This window comes from Eleginops maclovinus, chromosome 23 (assembly GCF_036324505.1).
Source record: "Eleginops maclovinus isolate JMC-PN-2008 ecotype Puerto Natales chromosome 23, JC_Emac_rtc_rv5, whole genome shotgun sequence".
Lineage (NCBI taxonomy): Eukaryota > Metazoa > Chordata > Actinopteri > Perciformes > Eleginopidae > Eleginops > Eleginops maclovinus.
The window spans coordinates 7,937,164-7,964,446 of record NC_086371.1 but is presented as its reverse complement, the minus strand read 5'-3'; the positions used below and the strand labels follow the sequence as shown (position 1 = coordinate 7,964,446).

The window sequence follows — 27,283 nt, the reverse complement described above, 5'->3', positions numbered from 1 at the left end:
GTGTGAAACAAAATCTGTTAATCTGGAACGTCCTGCTATTTTCCCAGTAAATCTTTCCAAAAACCTTCCGAATCAAGTCAGTAAAGACAAAGTTGGATTAAAAAGAACATTGCCGGAAATAATCAATCTGGAATATCATGAAGTTGTTCCAAACAAGGTTCCCAAAATCCTTGTGAATCCTGCAAGAGAAGGAAATAGTAAGATCAGAGTTGCTCAGAGAGATCTGGGGAACCACGCAAATCTGCACTCTGTTCTCTCCAACAGGGCTGTCAACAGGTTGATAAGCGCCCTGCATCCAGAAAACAAAGGAACACATGTTTCTCAGAGAGCGATGGATGATAGAAGACATTTAATTGATCATTCCAAAGGTGTTCCCCCTGGGAGGGAAAGTGACACAAGAGTTACTCATCGAGATGTGTCCGGACCTGTAAAACTTGAACCCGGGGAAATACGCGACAACAACCCTTCCTCGAGAACAAAGGAGGCAGTTGATTTTAACCAGCAAAAATCAGCCCCCACTTCCTTTAATGTCTCTTAGCTGGCCAAGTGAGACCTCCATACATTTCAGTTTGTAAGGATAATGTTGCAAATTCTTCCTTTTCATTTCCAAGCACACTAATAGACTCCTCCTCAGGCAAAACACCAGCCCGTTTTCATCCCACAAATTCCAACATCTCACCTTGGACCCAGGAAGGGAGATCCAATGAGAGATCGGCAGAAGGAGACCTGCCAGAGCCTGAGAGTTTTCCCGTCATCTCTTCTGTGTTTTCATTAAGTCAACAACCAGGGGACATCCAAGGCTCCTTTCAACCGCTGGTAATGGCTCTACGTGGTATAGTGATGGGTAAAAGCAAAAGTTCTGTTTGTACAACTCTCAATAACATCAAGACAACAAACAGCACAGAGCAGGTGCAGGAGGCAGGAACATCAGAACTCTTCACTCAGATGGCGACAATAGATGGATCCATCATCCGTCACCTTTTGTTAACTGACCAGAAACCTGACACTGTAAAAGTGGAGGGGCATGATAAAAGCATTCAGTACCCTCCTGCACTGACCCAAAACAACTTTCTTGTCAAAGAGGAAAAAAATAGCACTACGCTAACGGACCAAGGTAAATGCAGTCAAACTTTGGCGTCAAAATCTTGTGTAAAAGAGGAGGAATCCAAAGTTGACGCACATGTAAATGCACATCCCACTGCAAAGCCTCTACAGGGAGTGGCACAAAGCGAGCATGACATGTCAAAGTTTCTGACTGTCTCTCTGAAAAGGGTGCAAGTAGGCGTGTGGAAAAAAAACAAGAAGGGACTGAAACTTAGAATATCCAAAGATAGGACTAAGGTACCTGTGTCCAGTCTGACTGACAGTACAGTTGTTTATCTGATGCCGCTGAAGGTGGACCAACTGGTGAACCGGCCGGGCCCCAACCAGCCCGTTGTGGTGCTCAATCACCCCAGGCCCCGAACCAAGTTTCAGGGACCGAGGACAGACAGGTTGGCACTCACAGGAGCCTCGGAGGGGGCTCCAAAGTGTAACATTTTAAAAATGAGGCTGAGCAAAGGGATCGGGCAGAAGTATGAGGTAAAGGGGTGCACTGTTGGAGTTTTTCAGTGACTTTATCGGATAATATCAGTGGACATTTATCTGAAAAAAATAGTATTACAATAGGGATACTTTGACTTAAAAAAGGACACAACATAAGGACATTTTTTTCCTCTATGGCACCATTAGATTAGAAGGAATGGACTTCTGATTATCATGGAATATTGTGTGTGTTACATGTATGTTGTTAATATAGGCATGGGATCAAAAATACTGAAGTGCAATGGACCATCTTCAATAGTAGATTGTGGAAACCACATTGAAACCCAGTTAAGATCAGTTAGTCGAGGCATAAATATTGCATGCTGTTTGCTTAAAAAAAAGGAACATAAATCTAATTGTTTTTGTCTTTGCATCACTTATGTTTTTCATCTGGCAACTCGAAGACACAAACTGAATTTGGTGTCCCTGAGATTATCAAATTGTATGGGAACCCACTCAGAATATAGGCAAGATCATTATAAGGATATCGGTCATGCATGAAAATTTTAATGATGGACAAATCAGTGGTGAATATTAGGTAGGGCTGCAACTAATCAGTATTTTCAATGTTGGTAAATCATCAAATATTTTCTTGATTAATAATTTGTTTGCTCGACTGAATGTCAGAAAAATTGGGGAAAATTTGTTGCTCAGTGTTTACCAAAGCTCAAGATGACCCCCTCAAATGTCTTGTTTTTAATCACTATCGGTCCATAGTGTAGTGGTGCATTCAGGCTCTCTTTGCAAACTCTTACATTTAGGAAATCCTGCATGACCATGTGGTGTTTACCAGACCAACATTCAGTGGTTTCTTCATCAAATGGATTGGGCCAATGGCATGAAACTGCAAGGTGTAAATATTGGTAGTTGGGTTTGTTCTCAGTTTGGATGTGTTGTGAACCACAAGGTGTCTCAAAAAAATTGAGGTTTTCTTTCAGGTGTTGTGTAAAGGGAAATGTCACAGTTTTATATTTGCCCCAGTTTCTCACCAGTATCTACCACTTTGCAGGCTGTTCTCAGTGATAAACTCTAATGTTTTCTACTTTTCCAGTTGAAGAAGGGTGCCTGAATGCACCATTAGTTCTGGTTTCAGTGAAGCCAGAGCTAAAAGTAGAAATGTTGACTTATTATAGATTCCAGCTGGACTATATAATAAGTTATTTTGCAGTTTATAAGTCATGTTAACCTCAATTTGAAGATAACTCAATTTTTAAAATGATTTTGTTCCATGACATTTCAATATGTAATGTACTGCAGATATTTCAGATTTATTTGAGTCCAAGAAACCAGTGTTATTGCCTTCTTCTTCCTCTTTGTGCCATACAGTGTTCTGTCTTCAATGTACTTCCATGTAAAGCCTCTGTATCTCCTTAAACAGTGCTGCAAAACTGATCTGATTGAAGCATCTCAAACTGGTTTACTACTGTAACAGAAAACCATGTGCGTGTGTTTTAAATGATGTACATATTACGTGACTTTGTACGTAAACTTGTCTTTTTTTAATTAACCATTGAAAGGTCACAAACACACTCTTTCCAGATGTTTTTGTCTTGTTTATAATCTAACCATGATGTATGAAGTGCTAGACCTATGATACAATGTATAGGTGTGGGTTGCCCAGTTCATATTGTGTATATATGTTTTGATCAAAAGATTTTTATGGTGTAAATACCTAAACATATAAAACGTGATAACTGGCGTTCATACTCTGAAGGGGATGGTAACCATTCCAATGCCTCTTCTACATTGTGCTTTCTAACGCTGCAGTGTCTAAAGCTGCTGTGCTCTATTGTTTATTTTTATTATGATTATTTAAAGATGTCACAATTATTTCTTAATGTTTTACTTTGCCTATAAACACTCCTCAATTGTGTTAGAAATGCTACTATTACTGTACAGTACAGCTTTCTTGGATTTTAAATTCTCAATGTGCATTATCGTGTCTCATGCTTTTATAAATAACGATTGTGTAACTCCTTTTTTTTTCTATTAAAACATTATCAAAATGTGCACATCCTTTTCCCGTTTGTTCATCAGAATTGCATTACATAAAGGGCTCATAATTATAATACCTTGTACACAGAAGATCTCTAAAAATCAGTGGTGGTTTAATTACTCATATTTTTAACTTGTTCCATAGAATGGAAAACTGTATTTGCTTTGGCACAGTTGAATAAGGAGAGTTCGGTTCATTGAACTGACATACCGTGAACCTCAAACACCATTGTTTCCTCCTTCACGTGTAAATCATGAATATGCATATCACAGCGGTAAAACGGGCGAATTACAACAATCCCTGTGTGTTACGTCACACACGGTAGTCCAGCCCCAACATTTGCATACACCAGCTGCTGGAAACACTAACGCTAACACTTACTACTCCGTAACGTTGCTCTCCAATCTCCGACCAACTGGCTGTTCTTCAAATTCATCGGTTTCCTCCTCCGATAAAGGCTCAAACAAGCCGCGGCTCGCCCATAGAGGTCGCTGGGGCGCCGACCTGCCTGCATTTTTTTATTTTTTATAATCTTTCTAATTTAAAAAAATAATCTGTGTTCATTACATGCTAATAATGATTTTACTTTAGAATGTGTTTAGAACCCTCCAGAATGATATTTGCATTCACTTTCACGTTCAACGTTTATCATTTTGGTAGACAATAGGCTGTCTTCCCTGAGCTCCAGTTCGCTCAGCACTACCAGTGCTGGAATTTAAGCCAATGGTTCCCCGGTTGCTACGCAAAAAAGTACATATTTTGCCAATCAGCGTCATCAAATTCTATGGTTTGGGGGCTCTGAAAATATCGCCCGTAGTACCAAGATTAGAACAGTGCACAACTGCACGTTACAGACATTTACCTCAAGAGAGGAGCAGCATGACGATGTCGAGTATACTAATGTAGTTCAGCTAGCCCGAAAATTCAGTTAAATCTCTACACCTGTATCCCTTCGAAAGAAGAACATTTGCGGAAAAACTAATTGTAAAAGAACTCGGACCAGACAAGTCAGAAGTGAATATTACCCAACAGGCACGATAAAATTGAAAACCTACAAGAGAAGCTTTGCGAGAGGTTGGTTGGATCGAAAGGCTTGGCTAACTAGCTGTGGGTACGCTAATGCAATCATTTGCTTCTCTTGCTTACTTTTTAAAACAAGTGCTTGTGATAGTTCGTGGACACAGACAGTCGTGACAGACCTGAAACATATGTCATAATGCATTAGGAATCACAAGCGGGCAAGAGTGCATATGGTCAACTGTGTGAAGCTAGCCATGCTAGGCCGAATTAGCATAGCCACACAGCTAGATGAGGGACACCGCATTGCCGTAAGAAGGCACAACAAGGAGGTGGACAGGAATTGGCATATTTTGTCAAACAGCCCCACCTACAATATTTTTCACCAACTGCCACTGGCTCAAACATGTGAGGTTGGATGCCAATAGCCTCCATGGTTCATCTCTCACAGTTTCGCGAACTTCCCTTACTTCGGTGGGCTGTGAGGCAGCCATGGATTGCTCCTTGTAAACCGAGCAGAGCTCTTCACAATTGTTTAAATGAGCCCCCAAATAAGGAAATTCAGCTAGTTTCATTCTAGGACCAAATCATAGGGTTGTATGGGCCTGTAAAACCGCATCGGGACATTTTTTGGATCAACTAAAGTTATATACCTTCTTTGTAGACATCAGAGAACAATTTAAAATACCAGATAGATGCATCCTATGGCACCTTTAAATATAAGTAGGAATAAAACTGTAAACCTTTAATCAAAACCGTAAATCAAACTTTACTGAAAGTGTCAAAAGTAAAAGTTGTCATAGACTAGATAATAGTCCCTTTCGCAATAATTTATATATCTCACAGAGTTGTTGATGCATTAATGTGCTTGTCCCTTTATGCTGCAGCTTGTAAAGGAGGAGCTTAGTTTAATTACTTATAATGTATTACTTGATCCATATTGTAAATCCTTATCTGTTAAGTCACTTACATGTAGGAATAGATGTGCAATATTTTCTGCCAGAATGTGGGATAAAACTTGAAATACTTGTAAAATACCTCAAAACTGTTCTGAAGTACAGCATTTAAGTAAATGAAATTATTTATTGAATTATAATTTTGATCTAGTAGCCTAAATCTCACAAATTTGACATATCATTTGACAATCATTTTCAACTGTTTTGGTAATCAATCAATGTTTAGAACTTGTTGAGCGAAAATGACAAATATCTACTGGTAGATCAACACATCATACTAATCAGTTGCAGACTTAGATAAAACATTGTCTTTAATTGACACATCTTTCAAAATTTCTATACACTGTCAACTTTTTGCTAACATGCTCAGGATGAACTGCAGTGGATGTTATGGGTTACCACCAGATGGGATTGACCGGACTATTATTGCAGGAAACCTTCATGTGTTATTGCAGCAGCTGGTCAACATCACTCCTGGTTACTGGACACGTCAACACACAGTTTTCTGGACATGTGTTTCTGGGCATATTTCTCCCGCTGATGAGTATTACTGGGAATATGGAGTGAAACTTGATGATGTCTCCCACCGACTCAAACATCTGAGGAGAAATAAGATGTAAGGTTGATAAAATATGATGAAGATAATGCTTGTTTAACTTTGTAGAATTTATCCACTCACATCATTTGATCGATGTCCTGTTCCCAGCACATACTTGCTGGTGCTCTCTATAAACCGGATCTTTACATTATAAACCTTCTTGTGGTGATACACAGCCAAAACCAAGGGCTCACTGTTGGTGTTGATGGAGCAGTCTCGTACCAAATAGGCCCCGTCCTAGTGTGAGTAACAAGAGAAAATTAGATTCAGACTATTTCAATTTTAAGATTATGTCATCTAAGAGGTTTTACCTTGTTCACCAGGTGTAAGACGTGCTCAGCATCTGCTCGAGTACAAGTCCCAACATACCAGTCTTCTTCACAGGTCTGCCAAATATTATCAGTGGTGGAAGAAATATTAAGACAGTTTACTCAAGTAAAATTTGCAACGCTACAAGGTAAAACTCATAGAAAGATAACATTCCCTTACTGAATATCTACTCAATTCAACTTCATTCAAACTATTATCCAATCTTTCAAGATATACATAAAGTTAAAATTCTCATAATGCAAAATGGCCCATTTCACAATAAATAATATTTAATAATTGTTTTAATAATAAGTGTTTTGTTAACGTGCACATCACCTCCAAAGAAGAAAGTCTACCTCAGGTGCTTTATTTAATTAAAAGTTGAGTTAATACGTAAAATAATCCTAAAAAAGTCCTTCTTGAAAACGTACTTAATGTCGCAGCTGCTAAAGACGACACAACTTTATTTGTAACGTATTATAATATATTAGTGATTCATATGTTGTATTAATACTCTAAATCTGCAAATTTAGAGTATATACATCTGTCAAAAACCTACTAAGAAGTAAAACATTTAAGTAAAAGTACATCAAGATTGTATTAAGATAAAAGTCCTTTCCTCAACTAGATATCACAGACTTCAGAGAAAAAGTACTTCCCACCTATAGTGTATTATTTGTCTTTATTTAGAAGCACCAACTGTACCTGTTGAGGCTTTTCCATGGGAACAAAGTCATGTTGGTCAAAGTCTTCTTTAGTTTGAGGCCACTCATGGTGAAGACATTTCGATGGCACCCTTTCTTTAGTAGAGAATAACATTGACTTATTTAATCATTACATTTATAATTATACTGATGATCTATAACACTACTTACCTATACTTAGTTGTGACCTAAACAAAAGAAGAAGGAACGAATCAAATATGAGACAGATGACAAATTTGTCCTTAAAAGCTTTAGGAATGAATGTCCCACCTTGTTTCTAGATCATGAGTTTCCAAATCCAGAGAATGTCTTTGATTGGCATGAAAGTCTGAAACATGCTCAGCACACTGTGGACCTAAATATATTCAACATTATTACAATAGTAAAGAGGCATTTCACTAAAGCTGTTACATTCACAATCATTAAGATCTTACCTTTACCACGTGAACGGAATTCTGCCTAAAAGTAATACAAAGAAAGAAAATTAAGTTTAAAAACAATATTGCATGAAGTACTACAAGTTTAATTGTTCAGAATAAAATAAAATGTGCTAAATCTATATAAAAAAAGGCTGAAAATGCTATTGTCTTAAACAAATATGCAAGTAGATTTTATTTTATTTTATTCATTACTTGGCTTCACTGTAGTAAACAGTACAACAACACATAGCGTAGAACATTAAACAATGATAAAAAAGATTTTAAAAAGGCACATACTGAAGTAAGAGAACCAATCAACAATAAAATAAACTAGAGAATGTGATTCCTGAAGAAATTGCCTGTGTGAGAGCTGTATGCTGAATCGCTGAACTGCAATGCTGGCTTGAATGTGAAGTAAATATATGGAGTGAGCTGGTAGCTGGAGAGGTGCCAGTTCTCCTCCTAGGCCACTGCCGAGGTGCCCTTGAGCAAGGCACCTAACCTCTATCTGCTCCCTTGGCGCCGGGTACCTGGCTGCCTCTCTGCTCTGCCACCTCTCCTCTGCATGTGGTTGTGTGTGCATGTATTTCCTCTGTGTTTGTGCATGTATATCCTCTGTGTGTTTAATGTGTATCAACACAACAGAGTATAGAAAGCAATTTCCCTGTAAGGGATTAATAAAAGTGTGTCTTCTTCTTCTTCTTCTTCCACACATTAGGTAAACAAAAACTTGAGTGTTCAATGACTGTCGGCCTTTTGACCCCTCCTCCGGACGTCCGGTTGGCTCGTCTCCTCAAAGGGCCAATGTATCCATGTTATCACAAGCTCAACCAGAGGACGGGCTCATCCACAATGTCATACACAAGACCGTTGGTATCACAAGGAGCCAGAGATGGAGCACTCGAGTGCCGATTTTTGGGACTCGCGAATTGACTCAGTCTCGCGCACTGATGGACTCGGACTCAAACTCTGACTTTTGAATTCTTGCATATGAGGACTCGGACTCGCACATTGACGATCGTACTTGGACTCGGACTCAAACAAGTTTTGTCTCAATGGATGTACTTTGTACAGCTGCGAGGCTAGTTCCCGTACGGCGCACCTCTCGCATTGTGCTGTGTGCTTTGACAAAAAGAGTAGGCAAAATGCTCTTTCTGTGAAAGGACAATTGAGGCATTTCATGACCTAAAGTCGAGAGTGACTCGGACTCGAGAATTGGTGACTTGACTACAATTATCGTAAAAATGTATAATAGTCCCATTTAATTATACGTATGTCACTGTAAGTTTCTTCTGCAGTCCGAATTTCCCACACTTTCAATCCACATCTCACTAATGAATTTCACATCAAGCTGTTAAAGCATTGAGTTCCTGAGAAAGACAAATGTCAAATGACAAATAGCTTCCCCTTCCCCACTCCCTTTGTTTTAGCATCCTGTAATCTACATTACACTGTTGAATACAATCTGTCTCTCTGTCATTTGATGCAGCTCCCCCTTTCCCATCTCCCTTTGTTTTAGCATCCTGTAATGTAGAATTTGATTGGCTGTTCCCCTTCTTCCTTCCCTTTAAGAATCTGGTCTAATGTTTGATCGGGGTCAGATCCTTGTACAACATAGGTTGTGCAGGTTATCTGGCTTCCAGCTGGAATTGATTCTGTTAAATGCTCTGCTCTTTATTAAAATAACTCAACTTTGATTTGAAGCTTGTAGATTTGTTCTTTTCTTACCAGAAGGTGATTAAGCGTGGAATTTCCTCAACAATATGGCGACGTGGATGGGATTAGACTGCTGACGGGTACTCCGAAAGAGAACAGAGGACAACACATTTTTGATAAAAGGAAGTATTCCTCCCTTTTCCGGTGAGAAGCTGAACTCTGACGGAGGCCCGATCACAGCTCTAATCTAAGTATAAGTAAACATGTATAGTAAGATCTGAATAGATAATGTGTTTTTTTCAAGAGAGAATTTAACAGAATCAAAAGGTTTTTTACCGGGACTCTCACAGTGTTTTGCTGATAGACGTATCTTGGTTATTATTGTTACACTGTTTGGTGTATCCGGTATATCTGGACCAATTAGTTAATCTCACAAGAGACGAAATAACTAGAGAAATAAAGGGTACGAATAACAGTAAAGCTAAGTCTGAGGATGATCTTAATCCAACACCAGTTTTTTCCATAATAATGCAGGCAATGTTTGACAGAGACAACAGTAATCTAAAACAATTGAAAGAATGGGAAGAATTGGGTTTTCCAGAATTTGGGAGTTTCAGTTTAAGACAATTGGATGCATTGAAATTAAGAATGATAAAAAGAGAGAAAACAGACGCCGCAGCACACTCTAGAATGTCCAAAAAAAAGCAGAAAAACAATATGCCATTTATCCCAGATTTGAGAGAGAAACCGCATCTCCTGAATCCAGCCATTTCCAGACCAGCAGCCGAGGACACCTGGGTGACATCGACACTATGGGAAACTTCCCCATGATGGAATTTCCAGGACACAATTGTCCAATGCTGGTGTTCAGACCGTGGTCAGACAGAGATATTGATGAGGCTACGCAGCATGTTTTCTCCTCAACTGACAACTGTCAGAGATTTGAGACAACTTTTCGCCAGTTTGTAGGAGAATACAGACCTACCATGCTTGAAGTAAGACGATTATTGGCGAAACTACTCAAAGATAAGTTCCATAAAGTATCCAGAGTTTTTACTATGGACAGGATTGCACAAAGACTGACAGCCTTAGATTATGATGATGCAGTAAATCATGATTATGAGGTAACAATTGCCACACTCCTTGAAGCTTGCAGAACAGCTTTTCCACTTCAAATGAACATGACACAGATAACCAGTCAAAATCAGGCCTCAAAAGAATCAGCCGGCGCTTTCCTGGCTCGCCTCACCACAGCATTTGATTTACATAGTGGATTGACCAAGCCTGTCAATTTAGGAGTGCAACCTCTCACTCCATATGAAGCGTATCTGAAGGAAACATTTTTAAGTCAGATGCAAGACGAACTTTCCAAAATGATCAAGAAAGAACTGCATAACGTGGAAAATTGCATCATTACAGACAACACAAGAACATGCTGAACATGCAGAAGATATCATCAACACCACAGAGCAGAAGAAGGAAGTCACTGTGGGCAGGAGGCAGGTATGGGGGTTTGAACTAAAAGCGAGCTTTATTAAATAAAAGCTGTTGACCAAACACAAAACGGCAGGGTACGAAAAACAGAAAAGTAGCAAATAAAATGTGACAAACCCAGGGACGCAGAAAGACAAGGGAGGGGGAACAGGACATGCCACAGGGAACAGACTCTCGGGAAAGACGACGACAGGACAAGAGACAAAAGGAGAACCAAGACTAAATACACAAGGGTAATCACAAGACAAGACACAGCTGGAGAGGGGAGAAGAAACACAGGGGCAACAGGTGAACATAATGACACAATCAGGCACAGGAGGGAAACTAAACATGACACAAGAAGGGGCAACATTTCAAAATAAAAACAGGAAACAACAAACACAAAACAAGGATCATGACAGTATGAGAATTGTATGATTTCATGTTGCTTCATGTTGGTGATGATTGGTAATTTGATTGTGTTATTTGGTTAAAATCAAGTTACTTTGTAATTAAGGTCATTTTCATTCAATCTTTATTGTGTTAAGTCTTTCTTAACAGCTAAAACATTGCAGATGTCAGATATGGGAGGGTTAGACATTAAAACATGTCGTTCATATAAAGAAAGTTAATTGTTAAGGAAACTCACTTTGATCAGTTTGATTACTTGGGAGGAGTATGACGTAAAGCCACCCCCCTTCTTCAAGCCACAAAAGCAGATTCAAACTTTCAAACGCTCTCTTTTCTTTTCTCTCTTCTCTCCTCTACACTCATGTTACTCTTACCTCTTAATCATGGGATCTTCATCACCTCGGGTCGCAAGCCCTGTGATGCCCCTAGGACCCCCAGGGAGACTCCTTTTGTTTCACCTCCTTTATTCTTCTTACGTTCTTAGTTAAAGTTACATTCTTGAGTCCTAAAATACTTTACTTCAAAGACTCTCACCTTGGCAACTGAAGTTGACTACACATGATGCGCTTAAAGAATTTGAACGAACCCAGCTGTTCTATGCCATGTGCTTGGAGGCCGAAGACAACGGCGCCAACGCATCGCCAGTTTCCAGAGGTTCCGACCCGCAATTGAGAATTTTTGCACTGTGGTGGCTAGACGCAAGGTCCACCGCCACACGACAGAGCCGGCCCCAAAACTGTGCCGCCACGAGGGAGGAAGTACAGGCCCAAACCAGGATGCATCTGAACGCATGCCGCTGGCTAAACCCAGCCACCTTCGCCAGGCCCCTGTCCGCCCGCTGTCTACAGCCACCTCCAGCACGGGAACCCCCCGGTCATCCATCAGTGAGGCAACAGCGATTCCTTACACTTGGGTTGTACTCATTTTTATCTATTGAGTTCAGGTTAGATTACGGTTTCCATCCATCCATCTTCTCCCGCTTTTCCATCAGGGTCGCGGAGGTAACAGCTCCAGCAGAGAGCCCCAAACTTTCCTTTCCCTGGCCACATCAACCAGCTCTGACTGGGGGATTCCAAGGCGCTCCCAGGCCAGCGAAGAGATATAATCCCTCCACCTGGTCCTAGGTCTACCCCTCGGTCTCTTCCCAGCTGGACGGGCCTGGAACACCTCCCTAGGGAGGCGCCCAGGTGGCGTCCTCACTAGGTGCCCGAACCACCTCAACTGGCTCCTTTCAACGCGAAGGAGCAGCGGTTCTACTCCGAGTTCCTCCCGGATGACTGAACTTCTCACCTTATCCCTAAGGGAGATGCCAGCCACCCTGCGGAGAAATCCCATTTCGGCCGCTTGTATCCGCGATCTCGTTCTTTCGGTCATGACCCATCCTTCATGACCATAGGTGAGGGTAGGAATGAAGATGGCCTGGTAGACAGAGAGCTTTGCCTTCTGGCTCAGCTCTCTTTTCGTCACAATGGTGCGGTAAAGCGACTGCAGTACCGCTCCCGCTGCTCCGATTCTCCGGCCCATCTCACACTCCATTGTTCCCTCATTCGAGAACAAGACCACGAGATACTTGAACTCCTTCACTTGGGGTAAGGCTTCATTCCCTACCTGGAGTGGATTACGGTTTAAACTCCCCAAATAGTTCCCTACATCTTTCAACTGTTAAGAGTTTCAACTTTACTTTCTGTATTTGTCCACCATCTGATTCACTTTCCTTTTATATTGCGTAACCTTCCTTTCCTACATTCGCCATTCATATTATTCTATAATACTTATGTTTTCTTTAGTGTTGTATAACCTTAGTTAGTTAATAAATGTTTCATTTATAAAGAACCTGTTCATGTGTTTTTGTGTGTGAGAGGTAAATCAGCCGCTGTTCACCGAGTAAACTCCGACTTTCAGAATATGAGACTGATATAGGTAATAAAGCTATTTCTCTCTTATTAGAGAGTGGTGCCCCACCGTTACTAAACCGTTATATTATCATATTTTATTAAAGGTATATTTCGAGTTGATAGCTTATGTAGAGTGCTGGCTGGCCACACTACGTAAATAATTAGAGATAATTATTAAAACTACACAAGCCATATATGCTACATAGGAAAAGGGTAGTAGGTATAATTGGAAGCTCATTTAATAGTTCACTAACACAATGCGTTTAAAAGATGTGGAATATTTAAGTTTAGTTGAAAAATATCCACTGAGTATTTTTTATGCTTCAATAAATAGCAAGATATAAATATATTGACATCTTGACTGCAAGACCTGGAGTCAAACCCACAACCTTCTATATGTGTCATGATCCTGGTTTCGTGTCTGTCATGTGTTTGTGTTGTATGTTTTATTTTGAAAGGTTTTTCCCTCTTGTGTCAAGTTAAGTTTCACTCCCTGTCTTTAGTTTCCCTCCTTTCCCTGATTGTGTCATTGTGTTCACCTGTTGCCCCTGTTTCTCCTCCCCTCTCCAGCTGTGTGTTGTTTGGTGATTAGCCTTGTGTATTTAGTCTTGGTTCCCCTTTTGTCTGTTGCTCGGTCGTCGTCATTTCTTCCCTGATGTTGTACATGTTACCTGCCTGTTCCTGCCCGTCTGCTCCTGTTCCCAGTGTCCCTGTATCCCCTGGTTAGTGTTGGTGTGGTTATTTTTTGGTTGAACGTACAGCTTTAATTTAAATAAAGCTCGCCTTTTGTTTGGACCCATACCTGCCTCCCGTTCATTTTACTGCACTTGGGTCCTGTTTCTCCAAACCCTGACAATATGAAGGACTGACACACCACCACAGAGCCACAGTCACACCTGTTAAACAAGTGGTGTGGCTGGCTGATTTAAAGAGTTCATGGAAGGGGGCTTTAATGTGTAATGTGAAGAAAAAGCAGCAGAATATTTTAGCTGTAACCATATGAACAAAACATACCTCACCAATAATGTATAAAACATGTGGAAAATGTTAAAGTGTGTGTGAAGTTTCCATAAGACTGTACAGAATAGGCTGAGACAGTCTTTTAAACTCCAGTCTGTGTGTCATTGTCTGTATCTGTGCTGAGTACCTAATCATAACACCTGTGTCTGTGTCCAGAGATCAAAGGTTTCCATGGAGATGTTGAGTGTTCAGTGAAAGGAGAGCCTTTCCATTGTTCTGGTGAGAATAAAACCTCTTTCATTTCTGCCTTTTGTTGAAAAACGGTAGCTGCTATCGTTAAAATGTTTACGCTCTGAGCATGTTAGATCCCTGATGAGTGTTTAATGTGAGTTTATGTCGCTTCACAGCATTCACACCAAATAAAAAATCGGTCACATTATTTATTAGCAAAGGTAATGCTGTATGTTCTAGTACTTACCCTTTTAGTTGATCTTTGTCGCCTGAAAAGGAAAAGAGGCATTATTTAAAAATAACATCACATTATGCTAGGACAATAAAAAAGGTTTTCTTTAAGCAAGCAAATAAGGGAAAGGAATTTATATCTGAAGTTGATTGTTTCCAGTTGGTATTTTTCCAGATTCCACAGTCCTTTATGGATAAAGCAGACCATCCAAATTTAAAATATTCATTGTGGCCTTTTACAGTTTGCACTTATTTTGCTCACCAGCAGATGGTGTCACTGCCACACTGTACGAACTATTAAACTAAGAGGGCCTTACTTCCCTCCATCAACACAGCGAAAAAGGTTGTGGTCAATAGCAGCGAAATAAAACAACAACAGCTGAGGGTTTATCTGTGTGCTTCCTCTCCTGCAACTAAAAAACAACTACTGTATACTCACTCTCTGCAGCTGGTATCTTGTACAGTCAACCTTGGCAAGTGACTCACTAACTCTGAGGTCACCGCTGGAGGCGAAGGAGAGCGCCTGGAAGTGCATAGACATCAGCTGTAAGTCCATTCATTAACCCCAAAATAACTTCTATAATAGTGGAGTAAATTACCTGTGTGAGTGCTGTGGTATTAGAAAAAGGGGAAAATTCATCAGTATTATATGCAGTGCAACCAACACGATTTATATTATACATTTGAAACAAAAACAGAGTAAATATATATGCAGGTGTTTACCTGGACTTCTGGCTGCACAGGCGGTAACTTCTTAACTTGTTTTCTTCTGCCTGGCTTCAAGTCTCTATTCACAACAGGCCCTGGGTTTTAAAAGCACAGAAACAAAGTTTTTATGGCAGGGGATTAAAACAAATGTTAGCATGGGACCATTATAGAGAAAAATAGACAATGCATTGGCTCCTACATATGTTTAAAATTGAGTTGAATAATAAGCTGGGCCTATGGGAAAATAACATATCTTGAAATGTAGCCTATAGGGTGGTCAACGGCTCATGTATAAACCTCTTTTTACACTGTATGGTATTAACAGACCCTTTTCATCATGCATGAAATACTTAGCTATTAGATAATAATGTGTGTGGCTAACAACTTTGGCATTATGAATGAGTGCCACACAGAGATTTATAATATGCTAGCTAGCGTGCAAAATCAGTTAGCAGTTAGACCACCATCAGTCTGTACATTTTGTAAATCAATTTTTGTAAATCAAATGGGTTGTTTAAAAAAAAAAATAGGCCATTGTATCTCTAAATACAATGTTAAACTTGAATAAAGCATGTTTGGTGACCATGTATACAGTCGCTGTTTAGCAGCAGCAGCCGCCTGTAAAGTAGAAAAATGTCATAAATTTGCTCAAGGCAGCTTATGTTAGCTGCCTTTAGCTACCACCAGTGCAAACTTCCCCAATAAAATCAAAATTCAGAAGCACATGTAGAGTTTTGTCATGCTACCTGAAGTTAGGGAGATGTCTCTTGGGAAGCTGTTAGGATTACCCTGATGGAGTGGAGAGAACGTAAATTATAAGCGTACATTTAAAGCAGTAAAACCATAATGGAGCATTAATTTAAAATAAAAACAGAAAGCTTACACTTGAGAGGGATGAAAGACTCTGGTCCGATGTTGACCTTAGAAGATCCCTGTCTTGAAAGCAAAATAAGTTGTGATTATTTTCTTATTATCAGTGACAGTTAAGATAGTTTCAGCACTTCCATTGTTAGTTGGCAGTTTAAACAACAGCAACAACAACATCAACAACAACAACCACATGAGTTTGGATCATTGTTGCAGCTTGCCAGTCCCAGCAGCACTCTGCAGCAGCAGCAGACTGTATTGATTAAAGAGGGAGAACACCCCAAGTGTGAACAAATTTAAAAGCCACATTCAGTATAAAGTTGTAGACGTGCAACTGTGAAGCTCCTGGCTGTGGGCCACAACCATGCAGGAGAGTAAAGGGAGTCTCTTCACACTACATGCTTCCCTCTCTCCCCCTTCGGCTCCTGGATAATTGTGACCTCCCACAGTCTGCCTCAGCCAACAGATGGCTCTGGAGACCCACTGGCAGATCATGATCACTCAGCATGAGCTCCATCTCTCTCCCTCTCTCTCTCACACACAACAGTTTGTGGTGGAGCTGTTTCATTTTGGTTTCTGCAATTCATTCAGCTTCGACTTAATTATGTCCACCAGAGCTTTTCTGTGAGGGAAAAATAACTCACTTTCTTTGTGCTCACTGTAACACAAGCTCTTTTAAGTTGAAGTTTTTTTTGAAGTTTATTCTGAGGGTTTTTGATGGAGGTCTATAAATCGTTTATACATTTAATGAATAATGAATGATTAAGATGGGTAGTGACAAATATCACAGGAATACTTCACCCACAAAATGTCCATTATGCTGTTTCTTAACCTTGAATTCTTGAATGAAAATGTGTTTTTCTAGCAAGCCTCCACGGTGAACAAAGACGTAAAAAATCAAACAATCAAGACAGTCCAAATGGGTGTAAGTAAATAAGGGCTGTGTTCAACCACAGCAAAACTATGACAAATGTGTACAGGTTTTGAGCAGAAATACATGTGTTTCATGAAGACTTTTCTTAGTTTTTTAAATTTTAGTTTGCTGACGAAGTTCTTTCTTGAATTAAAGGCAACACAGGCTGTGTAATTAATGTACAAATTCTAATTTTGAGGTTGAAATATTCCTTTAAAGGTCAGATTCCCTCCTACAGATGAACAACAATGCTCAGCATACAGTGCAACCAAGACATCAGTTCTTTGTTTTATTGTTGTTTACTAAGCTTCACAAAGACATGGTTACAAAACAGAAACAAAGTGTACACTAGACATTTGTGTGTAATAAATAAATCTTAACTCATGCTTAATCTAGGTAACCTTAACTTGTACTGTAAAAAAATGCCGTGTGAAAGTGAACGGAGAGTCATGGTTTTTTTCTCTACCTGCATACTCTCTCTCAGCGTCAATGGGTCTTGCGGGAAATATGCGCACATTCAACAAATCCGCATGGTCATCCACCACGTCGTACTCGTGCTCAAAAATGCTGTTCTGGTAACTTCCTTCGATCTTTGACCTTTGATTTCTGTTGTTGCCTTTCCTGTTTCGATCCTGTGCAGAGAGAAATGCAGTTTTAAATTTCAGATACTAAGAGTACAGTTAAACACGTTTTCTTCTACAGACCACCTACAAAATATGTGAACGTGTTGCTAAGATTTAGGACAAGAAAGGCCTTATTATGCCAATACACTAATGAAATCAATAAATGTGAGTCTTCCTAATTATATCAAACATCATTAAGTACTATAATCTATAAATAGCTTTGTATGATCCTGAACACAATGATAAGCACAGGAAGCTATAATGAGGTGTTGCAACATAACCCACTGCTCGTCTCCGAGGGGTTTCCTTTTTAAGTCTTCACTCTTTACACTCACAAAGACACACACACACACACACACACACACACACACACACACACACACACACACACGCACACACACACACACACACACACATATTGACAGCTAGTGGGAGAAAAATGAACAGTCTATGACACAGTGTTGAAGGTCTAAATTACAAGTGTTGTGTGTTTCTGCTAATTAATGACATGTGATGCATTGTGATGATATTTTTGTGCTAAAAAACATTTGAAATTAGGATGAATATATTATCAGTGGGCGCATCGTCCTCACACCAGCTTCTCTCTTTCAATTTTCTCTAAAAGCAATGTGCTTCACATCAGAAGTGGCTCTTTTGTAATGAAGAGGATAGTCCAGATTGGATTTTGCAGAGAGGAAATTGATGTTTTTGTCCGGCAGGTGCAGTGTCACCACTAATATGTCGCCAAAGGCAAGAAATCCCTCTCTTTGAAAGCCCAGGTTCCCTTTTTCATCTTTAATGATGAATCCTGAGAAGTTATTTTTTTATTACAGTTTACTTTGAATATTTTTGTAAGTGCACAAATGGTGGAGATGTTTCTTTCAAATCAAGCACAGGTTCAGGTTGTTTTTAAGTTTAAGATTTTAAAGTTATTGGTATTTCCCAGTTTACAGAAAATAGGCATATAGTTATCAACATCTCAATAATAATAAACCTAACCCTAATAACTACTTTATTGAATTTTGAAATATGTCAATTTAGTTTCTTGTTTTTTAGACTCCCTCAAATGATATTACAATATTATTACACTAATGAGCCTTCTTGAGAAAAGGAGAAACTTATTTTATTAATCAGTGAGATTAAAAGGGGGAAAAAGTAGCTTATATTTTAATTTTACAATTAATATTCACGCAAACAAAAATAATAGTCATGAATCATAATCCTGGTTTGCTCTGTGTTGTTCTTGCTGTGCAATAACAATGGCAGAGCATCATTTTCTTCTTTCCTCCTTTTTGTGCTAAAAGGTAATTACACGGGGGGCTGCAGGCTCCCATGGGAGTGTTCATGTATAACCATCGGGAAAAACACTGTGGGTCGGGCGCCATAACTCACCATTATCACAGCAGAGTCATTGCTGGTCCCTCTCTCTATCTGAAGCTAACGAGGGGCTGCAACTGTAATGAAAAACATCATTAGTTTGCTGTTCTGCTAAAGGATGAGGCCTTCCGACACAATTTGTCCCCACACTTTTCTTCCTCAACAGTTTCCCATGCAGCAGAATGAGGTCTTTATTAAACCTAAACAAAGCTTCTAGTGGCCCCTCAATGTGCTCTCTGTCCCCTGCTCAGTTTGTTGATCTGAGTAACAGTTTTACCATTCAGTGGAAAGAATATAAAACTGATTTCATTTTGAAACACATTGACATATTGTTCTTAGTGTTTAACACAACGTAAACAGATTCTGCTTGGTAACATACAAATAAAATGTACGTGTATTAAGGAAGAAAACTAATGTTTTACATCACAAATATGGACGAAGCCATTTATAAAATGTAAATGAAGTAACACTAATAAAAATAGAAGTTATTTAATTTGTTCTTTTTACTGCACCGGTTTTATATTATTTCTGTAATGTCTATTGTATCTTTATAACTCTGGCACAATAATTTCCTGCGGGATAAATAAATTCCTATCTTATCTTAACTTATTAATAGAAGAGGAAGATTCAAATCAAATATTTTATATTTTTTATTTTTGTTTCAATATTTATTATCACAAGATAATACATTAGAAAAACATTAAAGACAAAACAACAAAACAAGTAAAACCCCAAAAACAAAAACAGACAACGATTATTTTAAAAGTATATATATTATTATTTTATATTTCATAAGATCATTACTTAACAAACGTGAATTGTTTTTGGTGTGTTTAGATGTACCACGTATTGAGATCATCTACAGAATGGCATTTTGCACTAAATTATTGGCAGATTTAATACCTTGGGATTTATTATAAATGTACCAGCATTCTGAGATCATTAAATAAATAATGATAAATGTAAGGTTATCAGTGATGATTTTATCAATGTTTATTTTTAACCTGAATGCCACAAAGAGGGCTGAAACGGATGTGTAGGTCTTATAGGTCATATATTTTCCATTTGCAAGCCTTAAAAGACATATTATCAATTTTAAAATCATGTTTTCTTGCGGTAGAGAAACACAAGGTCAGGTCAATCAATCACTCTTTGATTGACATGGTTTTACCTTTGAAGCCTTTAAGGGAAACACAACAGGAAGCAGGAAGGAAATCTACCAAAAATAGAAGTTGGGACATTTAAGTGAGGCCCAGGGATTGTGAAATTGCCAGGAGACATTACAGTCTGCAGTCTCACAGTCCTGAAAGGGAGAGTCTAACTCAGTATTGGATTTGGCAGTGTGGTCCAACACTCAGTGTGCTGCCTGTCTGCTCTGCAGAGCTCACTGAGCCATGGGAAGTGGTGTTGGATGAGTTGTATGAAAGAAGGAGATTAGATACTTGGAGCAAGCATCTGAGGTTGAGCAGTTAGTCTGGAGAGTAAACTTCTGCTCCATGGAAATTGGGTGCAGAGGATTTGTAGCCACTGAAACCAGCAGGCTATTTCTGACCTGGAGTTGCACAAAGTATCAACTGCACAGAGCGAGAACGAACTCCGTCTGAGGAGAGGAACTATATCACATATTGGGCTATATACACCCAGGATGCAATAGTATTGTTGAGTTTTTTGACCCTGGTGTAAATAGCGTTGTTGAGTTTTTTAAGGCTTGTATTAAGAGTGAACACAAGGTATTTCAAATGTTGAATTAAGAACATTTAATCCAAAAATCCAAAATCATTTTTAACCAAAGCAGTATTCTTAGCGTCCTTCTTGCAAAATGATCTGCATTTCAAATAGTGTCTCTTCTTTATCATTGCTACTTCCTCCAACTTTTCTTTTAAAGAGACCAACCTTTTTTCCGCTTTTCGACACACTCAGAAAAACATCAGTAACTTACCTTAACCGAAAACTTTTAAAACAAGCACACCTGCCTCAGTGGGTATCCTGCAATATATCCCTCTTTGTTGAAGTGTATTTGATTACAGAAATAGACAGTCGGCAGTTTTTATTTCCTCTCGTACAAACAACAAGAACACCTGGGCTGCTTCACGTCGAGTGCCAGAGTTAGGCAGCCCACTGCAGTAACCTAAAAGGACTTCCTGTGTGGTGAATAACTGGCCTATAACCTGAGGTTTTCATTGTTGTTTAGACAGCTAAAGCTTTTTTAGAAGGGGGCTTATTCTCCTTGTGCATTTGTGATCTGAAAAATATTTTAAAAGTCTTGTGATTTTTGTAGCTTATTTCTTTTTTTAAAGGTTACTAATCTCTGTATCAACGTCTTAATATAAAATACTTTGTGGTTTTGATTAAGAGTTTAAGCTTTGCCGTTTCCTTTGTAAGCTTCTTTCATGCAGCGCTGACAGTTTTAAATGTGCGGATTTCAATAAATCCGGGTCAAATGAATCTGCTATTTCTGCATTCTTAATTTGTACAGGAACACGGTGACATTTCAACATCTACTCTGCCGAGTGCAGAAGGAAGCAGGGTGACATTTACTCTTTTCATAAGATCATCACCTGGCTTCATTTCTATATCAAACAAGATGGGGAACCTAAATTACAAATTGTGACAATATTGTATTTAAGCTTAACCTATTGATACTTCATTTTGGTGTAATAATTTCAGTTTAGAGCGTCAATCCTTAATAAAAAACACTTTTTTTGAAATATGTTTTTGGTAACTCAGGCCAAAATATTGCATTGTTAAAGGAAAACTCTCGTGTATTATAACCAGCTTTTATTTCCATAGATTCAGTCATTGGTGGAGATATGAGTGGTGTTGGTTAAGTCCGTACACAATCTTTTACATGTTGTATCACTTAATGGAAATTACAGCAAGTTCATCATGTCATTGATATGGAAACATTCCCAACAGGAAGTTGGTCGGGAATGTTTTGGCAATCATTTGTTCATAATTAATTCAATTCAAAATTAATTACAATAAACTGGAATTTTGTTTTCAATTTGTGTGATTGGTTATCTGCCAAGTTTCTCTGTAACTTATCCGGTAAATTATATTACAATAATTATCTAAAATATTATTCTATCTGGATATTTCTGAACCCATCGGAGTTCAATATTTTATATTACCAAAGGGTCAATAGACTATCAGTAATGAATAAGATTTTTCTGTTAGTGAAACACTAGAATCAGAATCAAAAATACTTTTAGTGACAGAGAAAGTACAAACCTTACAGAACCTTTTTTTTAGATAAACCCTTCGGAACCACATTGCATGTCCCAGCTCATTACATTGACGCTCCTCATTGACTGCTAACCTACAGAGCAAAATGGTTACAGCGCATGGTCTAAAACCACACATCCGTGGGTTTGATTCAAGCCGTGAGACCTTTGTTGCTCTTCAAACAACATTCTCACTCTATCACATTGTTTCCATGCCACCTCTATGCTGTCATCCATCTATCACCCTCAAAAGATGTACAGATAGTCTTTAACGCTGGAAAGGTTCCCAAACTAAAGATTGAAATTATGCAGTTATCATACAAGAGTTTGTTAACTTTCTTTGTGATCAGCACATAAACTCTAGAGCTCACTTTTTTAAACAAAGCTGTGCTATGACAGAGTATCTTCCTGTCTGCAGCGGCTTGAAGGCCTAGCTATGCAGCAGAGCACCGGCACACAAGGTCAGCCTCTCTCCTGTGGTTTCTTCTGCAATGATATAGCCTGACTTCCTGCGAAAGATTACCATCTAGCCTCTCATATTCTCACTGATGCTTGTCTTTTGAGCCGTAAACGCCAACTCCCCGAACGTCTCTACACCTCGGCCCCTAGTGACAGCCCGAACAGCCTGTCAATCTGGCAGCTCATCCTGTGTCCTCAACCCCCCCCTCGTCGTCCTCCCAGCAGCCAAAAAATGAGCCGACCTCCTCTCCTCTGTCCTGGACCTGTCACTAAGAAATAAGATCCAGAGTCCCAGCCTGGGGGGCGAGGAACACAGAGGTTGAATAATATGGGTGAGGTGTGGGTGCATGTGTGGGTGTGTGTGATCGACATTTCAGATTTTTGATAGGTTAATACAACCCAAGTCCTTCAGGCGTTCACAGAGCATCTCACTTAAATAAAAGCGGTGATGTTGAACTCCCTGCTCTCCAGGAAGGATACGTGTATTTGTGATAAACCACGTCAAGTACAAGGTTAACATTCGTGAACAGCTGCAGAGGTAGTCTGTTCATGAAGGCCGTCCAGAACCACAACAAAGTGACGGTAAATGTTGGCCGATGGTTTCTATAAAATAGTTAATGAACTTCTTTCATGCACTTATCTACACTTTGTGATTATTGGTTAGCACTCATTTACTTTCATTCTAACAAAAACTAGTTTGCACTATGAATGTATGATTGGATTAATACTATGGGGTCAGATCAGTCTCATAATACACAAATGCACACAGAAGGATTCACACTTGTATTTCAAGATCAGCAAATGTTTTACAATGCACACACAAATGTGTTCCATTTCGTCATACATGTAAATAAAATCCAAATACAGACAAAAGTTTTACATATGTATTTTTGATCCACACATATTTGTTTTCCATTTAAAACCGCTGAAGCTGCATACCAAAACCACTTTCTGTGCATTTGTGTATTATGAGACTGATCTGACCCCATATAATACATTTTTGTTGCATCATAATGTGAAGTGGAGGGACACAAAACCAAGAAATAAACCCTGAAGCTAGGAAACTTTTTTGGGCTATGTTATGCACCATGCAAGTAATTGTCATTGAACTGAATATGCACTATCTTTCTGTCTGGTATCCATTTAATAAATTATTTCCAAACAAAAAGTACAGTTAGGCCTACAGAGACGACTGTAACAATACTCTGAAAGAGGTGTAAAGGAATAAACCAGTTGACAATTAGTAGCTTTAAAAGCCTTTTCTTGGTGAAATGTAAATTCAACACTATTACTAGTAGGGTTGATAGGTAGCAAGGGGGTTGTGGCTCAGGGGCGTCAACCAATTTCAGTGTCAGTCCCCAGCACCTGCGGGTAAAATCTAATGTCCTTGGGCAAGATAGTTTCCCAAAAATAGCTCCTGTATGTCCATGTTATTGAACTGCATGTACGTTTAAAAATGTGATAATTGCTCAAAAACAAGGATAGCAGCGCATATATAAATAGCCAATATAAAGACATCCTTAAAGGTTGTTGTGTTTTTAGCTGACTATATTTGTACTCTCAACTTCTGAAACTGAACTTGTACCATTTTTTAACAGTCTAACTTGTGTTGGCTTAGACTGTACACTTGGTCACCGCGAGCCCAGCAGATGTCATATCTAATCTACAGTATAAAAGAGAAAGATGAGATAGTGTCATACAGCCAGATAGATAGGATCAGAGAGAGGGAGAGGGAAGGCAGTTTGGCCAGTCTGGCTATCTCTGGTGAGTGTGATTCAGCAGCGTGAATAATTAAAGCTGGGAGCAGAGATAGAAATCTGTAGACGCCAGGGTCGGATAATACTGGACGGATATCAGGGGCCTTTGGTGCGGGGAGGTGGCGGCTGAGACGACATTAGTCACTCCTCCTGTGCCCCGGGCAGCCGTCAGGGCGTAGAGTTGAAGGTCAGGAGATGATAGATGGACAGAGACCGGCAGCGGTGGCAGCTCACCGCTGAAGTTGACTAGAAAACGAATGTCCTGTACATGAAATATTATCCTTATAGAGGAAGAAACCTGATCTGATACTGCAGCAATGTGTCATGGCTTTGTGAATTTAGTCAAGAACCATGGTCCATCAGCTTGAACTGTACATGGTTTGAAAGGAAGAAAAAAAAATACATGTGTACTCAGAGAGAAACCTTTTAGGTAAATGTAGCTAAATGTGAACACTTTCATATTGTGAAAAATATCTCAAATGACTGGTCTGCATTTGGATGTACTGTATTTAAAGAATACTATACGATAAATAAGTATTTTATATATATATACTGTATATACCTTTAATACAAAAACTTACCGTATATTACTTTGTATTTCTGAAGAACACTCAGATACACGTCAGACTTCTCTGCCCCTGTACAAGCATGAGACTGTTTCTGCTTAAGTGTTTTCAATTAGAGCAGTCTGGGTTCTGTTTTCAGATGGAGGGGAAAAAAGGCAGTATGAGAAAAATAAAGCACTTATTGAACATGAAAACAAATTTTAAAAATACAATTATGAAACCTGAAATTGAGCATAATGCAAAGTATTCTCTTGCATTGCTTATGTGGATTTCATACGCTGAGCCAGATGTCTTTCATGTTTGCTGCATAGAAACTCTGTCAGCAGTGAGTGTGAATTTTTGGAGGAGGATGTGTTTTTTTGTGAGAGTATGTCCCCCTCAATCAACCACAACTGCACCCTCACTGGCTGATTTATTCACAGGTTTATACAAAACTAAAATACAAACGGTTTCTCTTAGAAATAATGCTTCTCCGAAAGTTGACTGTAGGTAGTCACAGAAAGCAAAAGCTCCCCCGAAACAATCCTCCGTATGAAGGCAAACACAGAACAGTGCCCTCCTCCTCCACCATTAGTGTGATCGTTCTGTAGGTCCCTCCACACACTGCTCCATTCATTATAATGGTAGCAGTGTGTCAGCAGAGCCTCCATGACAGCGCAGAGTCCCATATTCAGGTCAACTCGCAGCTAGAACGATTCCTTGATTATCCCTTATTCATCCCAGGCATTCCCCCTGCTGTTGTGTGGACTCTGAAAGATGTTTGTCTGAGTGAGAGGAGCCAGGACTAATGAGCTGAGGGCCGATTGTGAGCAGGCTAGGAGTCGTGTTTAGCCACACTCAGAAGAAACATTCAAATCATCATCAGCCCTGCATCTTATTCAAGCTAATAATGGAAGCTATTTAAGCTAACATGGAGGCTTTCACTGGCTTCTTTACTTATACTAACCCTTGCATGCTGGAGTTATGATTCAAAAATCCAGGAGAAAAAATTACTTGCAGTGTTTGAAGTTGAATAACTTTAATCTGCATGAATATAAGGCTAGTAAGAATAAGATACAATCCTTTAAATCCTTTAAAGAAAACATACAAATGGTGGTTATGAAACCACAGCCATTAGTTTCAATGATTAGCTGGATATTCTGTATTCATCATGCATATATGCAGAAAAAAAGTCCAGCTGACTAAAACCAATACGTTTTCTAAGAATCGTACCACATGCTTTCATTTCCTATTAATGTGGTGCACCTGGCAAACAGCCGTACAGCTCTCATCTGTTCTTCATCTGCCTGTGGTGAAAAACACAGATACCATCAGCATGTGATTTCTGTTGAAAGGAAACAAGTAAACACTGTATTTTTCACATTTAAATGTGCAGGAAATTATAAAGCATCTGCCGTTTTGGAAAAGTATTTAGGAGCCATTAAACTATAGATGTTTGTAATAAGAGCTGATTTGATTTAGTTTTGTCATTTGTTATTACACTTTTATCAACAAAGATATGTATCTAATAAGAAAGCATATTAGTCTACAGATCTAAAATTACCATTAAGCTGGTTGAAACTTACAATTTCCAACCTCAAAATGAATAATATGGGCATTTCAGACTTATATCACACTTTATGCTGAACATGTGTATTTACAGTTTTATTTAACTGAATAAATAAAAGGCAAGAAATTAAATTGAGACAAGAGTCTCTTACTAGTCTCTAAACTTTGTTTTGGTTTTCCATGTGAAAAGCACATGGTGTGTTTTTTGTGGTATCAACTTGTTACCGACTCGGGAAAAAAGTGACACTAAAACAACGCTGACAACTGATTGGTCAGGAAGCATCGTCACCACCATCACATGGGACATCCTGCAAAAAGTGGGTTTTTTTTCACTCAACCTAGTCTTTTCAAAATGTGCAGCCTGATAAAATATACTATACAATACACAAATGTCAAAGTGCAGACGAAATGGAGAAAAGCTGCTGATATAGTGGCTTTTTAAGTCAATTCAAGTCCAGTGGAGCAGTTGCAAGCAGTGGAAACTCAGCAGAAGTGTTCTTGAGCAACAGGGTTAATTTTACCCTCTGGTCAAATAACATTAGCAAGTTAGAGGGAAAAAACTATATTGGCTATTCTATGGATTTTCTATAAGAGCTTGCTCAATATTGTATGCACACACACACACACACACACACACACACACACACACACACACACACACACACACACACACACACACACACACACACACACACACACACACAAAATGGGAGCAAGGCCTTTCTCTAGCAATTCTAAATGAGCAACGGTGGGACCAGGAATAATGGATGAGCAGCAGCATGGTCAAGTGTAATTACTGCA

General features: G+C 39.1%; 2 protein-coding genes across 4 annotated transcripts; one reads left to right on the top strand and one right to left on the bottom strand.

Annotated features, from left to right (window-relative positions):
• Positions 1–534: 534 nt before the first annotated feature.
• On the top strand, positions 535–2,709 carry LOC134860118 (uncharacterized; the record flags this gene model as incomplete). Its single annotated transcript, XM_063876960.1, has 1 exon — positions 535–2,709. A coding segment is annotated over one exon (1,080 nt), but the record flags the coding sequence as incomplete, so codon positions are not given.
• Positions 2,710–5,846: 3,137 nt separating this feature from the next.
• On the bottom strand, positions 5,847–21,026 carry LOC134860256 (cytokine-dependent hematopoietic cell linker). Of its 3 annotated transcripts, none has more exons than XM_063877159.1 (16): positions 20,868–21,026; positions 18,944–19,005; positions 17,395–17,560; positions 16,032–16,084; positions 15,895–15,937; positions 15,164–15,243; positions 15,040–15,050; positions 14,880–14,963; positions 14,457–14,478; positions 7,599–7,623; positions 7,435–7,519; positions 7,336–7,352; positions 7,166–7,260; positions 6,463–6,537; positions 6,233–6,388; positions 5,847–6,152 (listed from the first exon to the last, which is right to left on the bottom strand). In XM_063877159.1, exons 2-16 carry the CDS (start codon positions 18,944–18,946, stop codon positions 6,000–6,002), a joined length of 1,068 nt encoding a protein of 355 aa, XP_063733229.1. In that variant the 5' UTR covers positions 18,947–19,005; positions 20,868–21,026; the 3' UTR covers positions 5,847–5,999. The 3 variants fall into 3 exon arrangements, with proteins under 3 accessions (XP_063733229.1, XP_063733232.1, XP_063733231.1); XM_063877162.1 differs by having other exon boundaries at positions 20,898–21,020; XM_063877161.1 differs by having other exon boundaries at positions 20,902–21,020.
• Between the last annotated feature and the right edge of the window lie 6,257 nt (positions 21,027–27,283).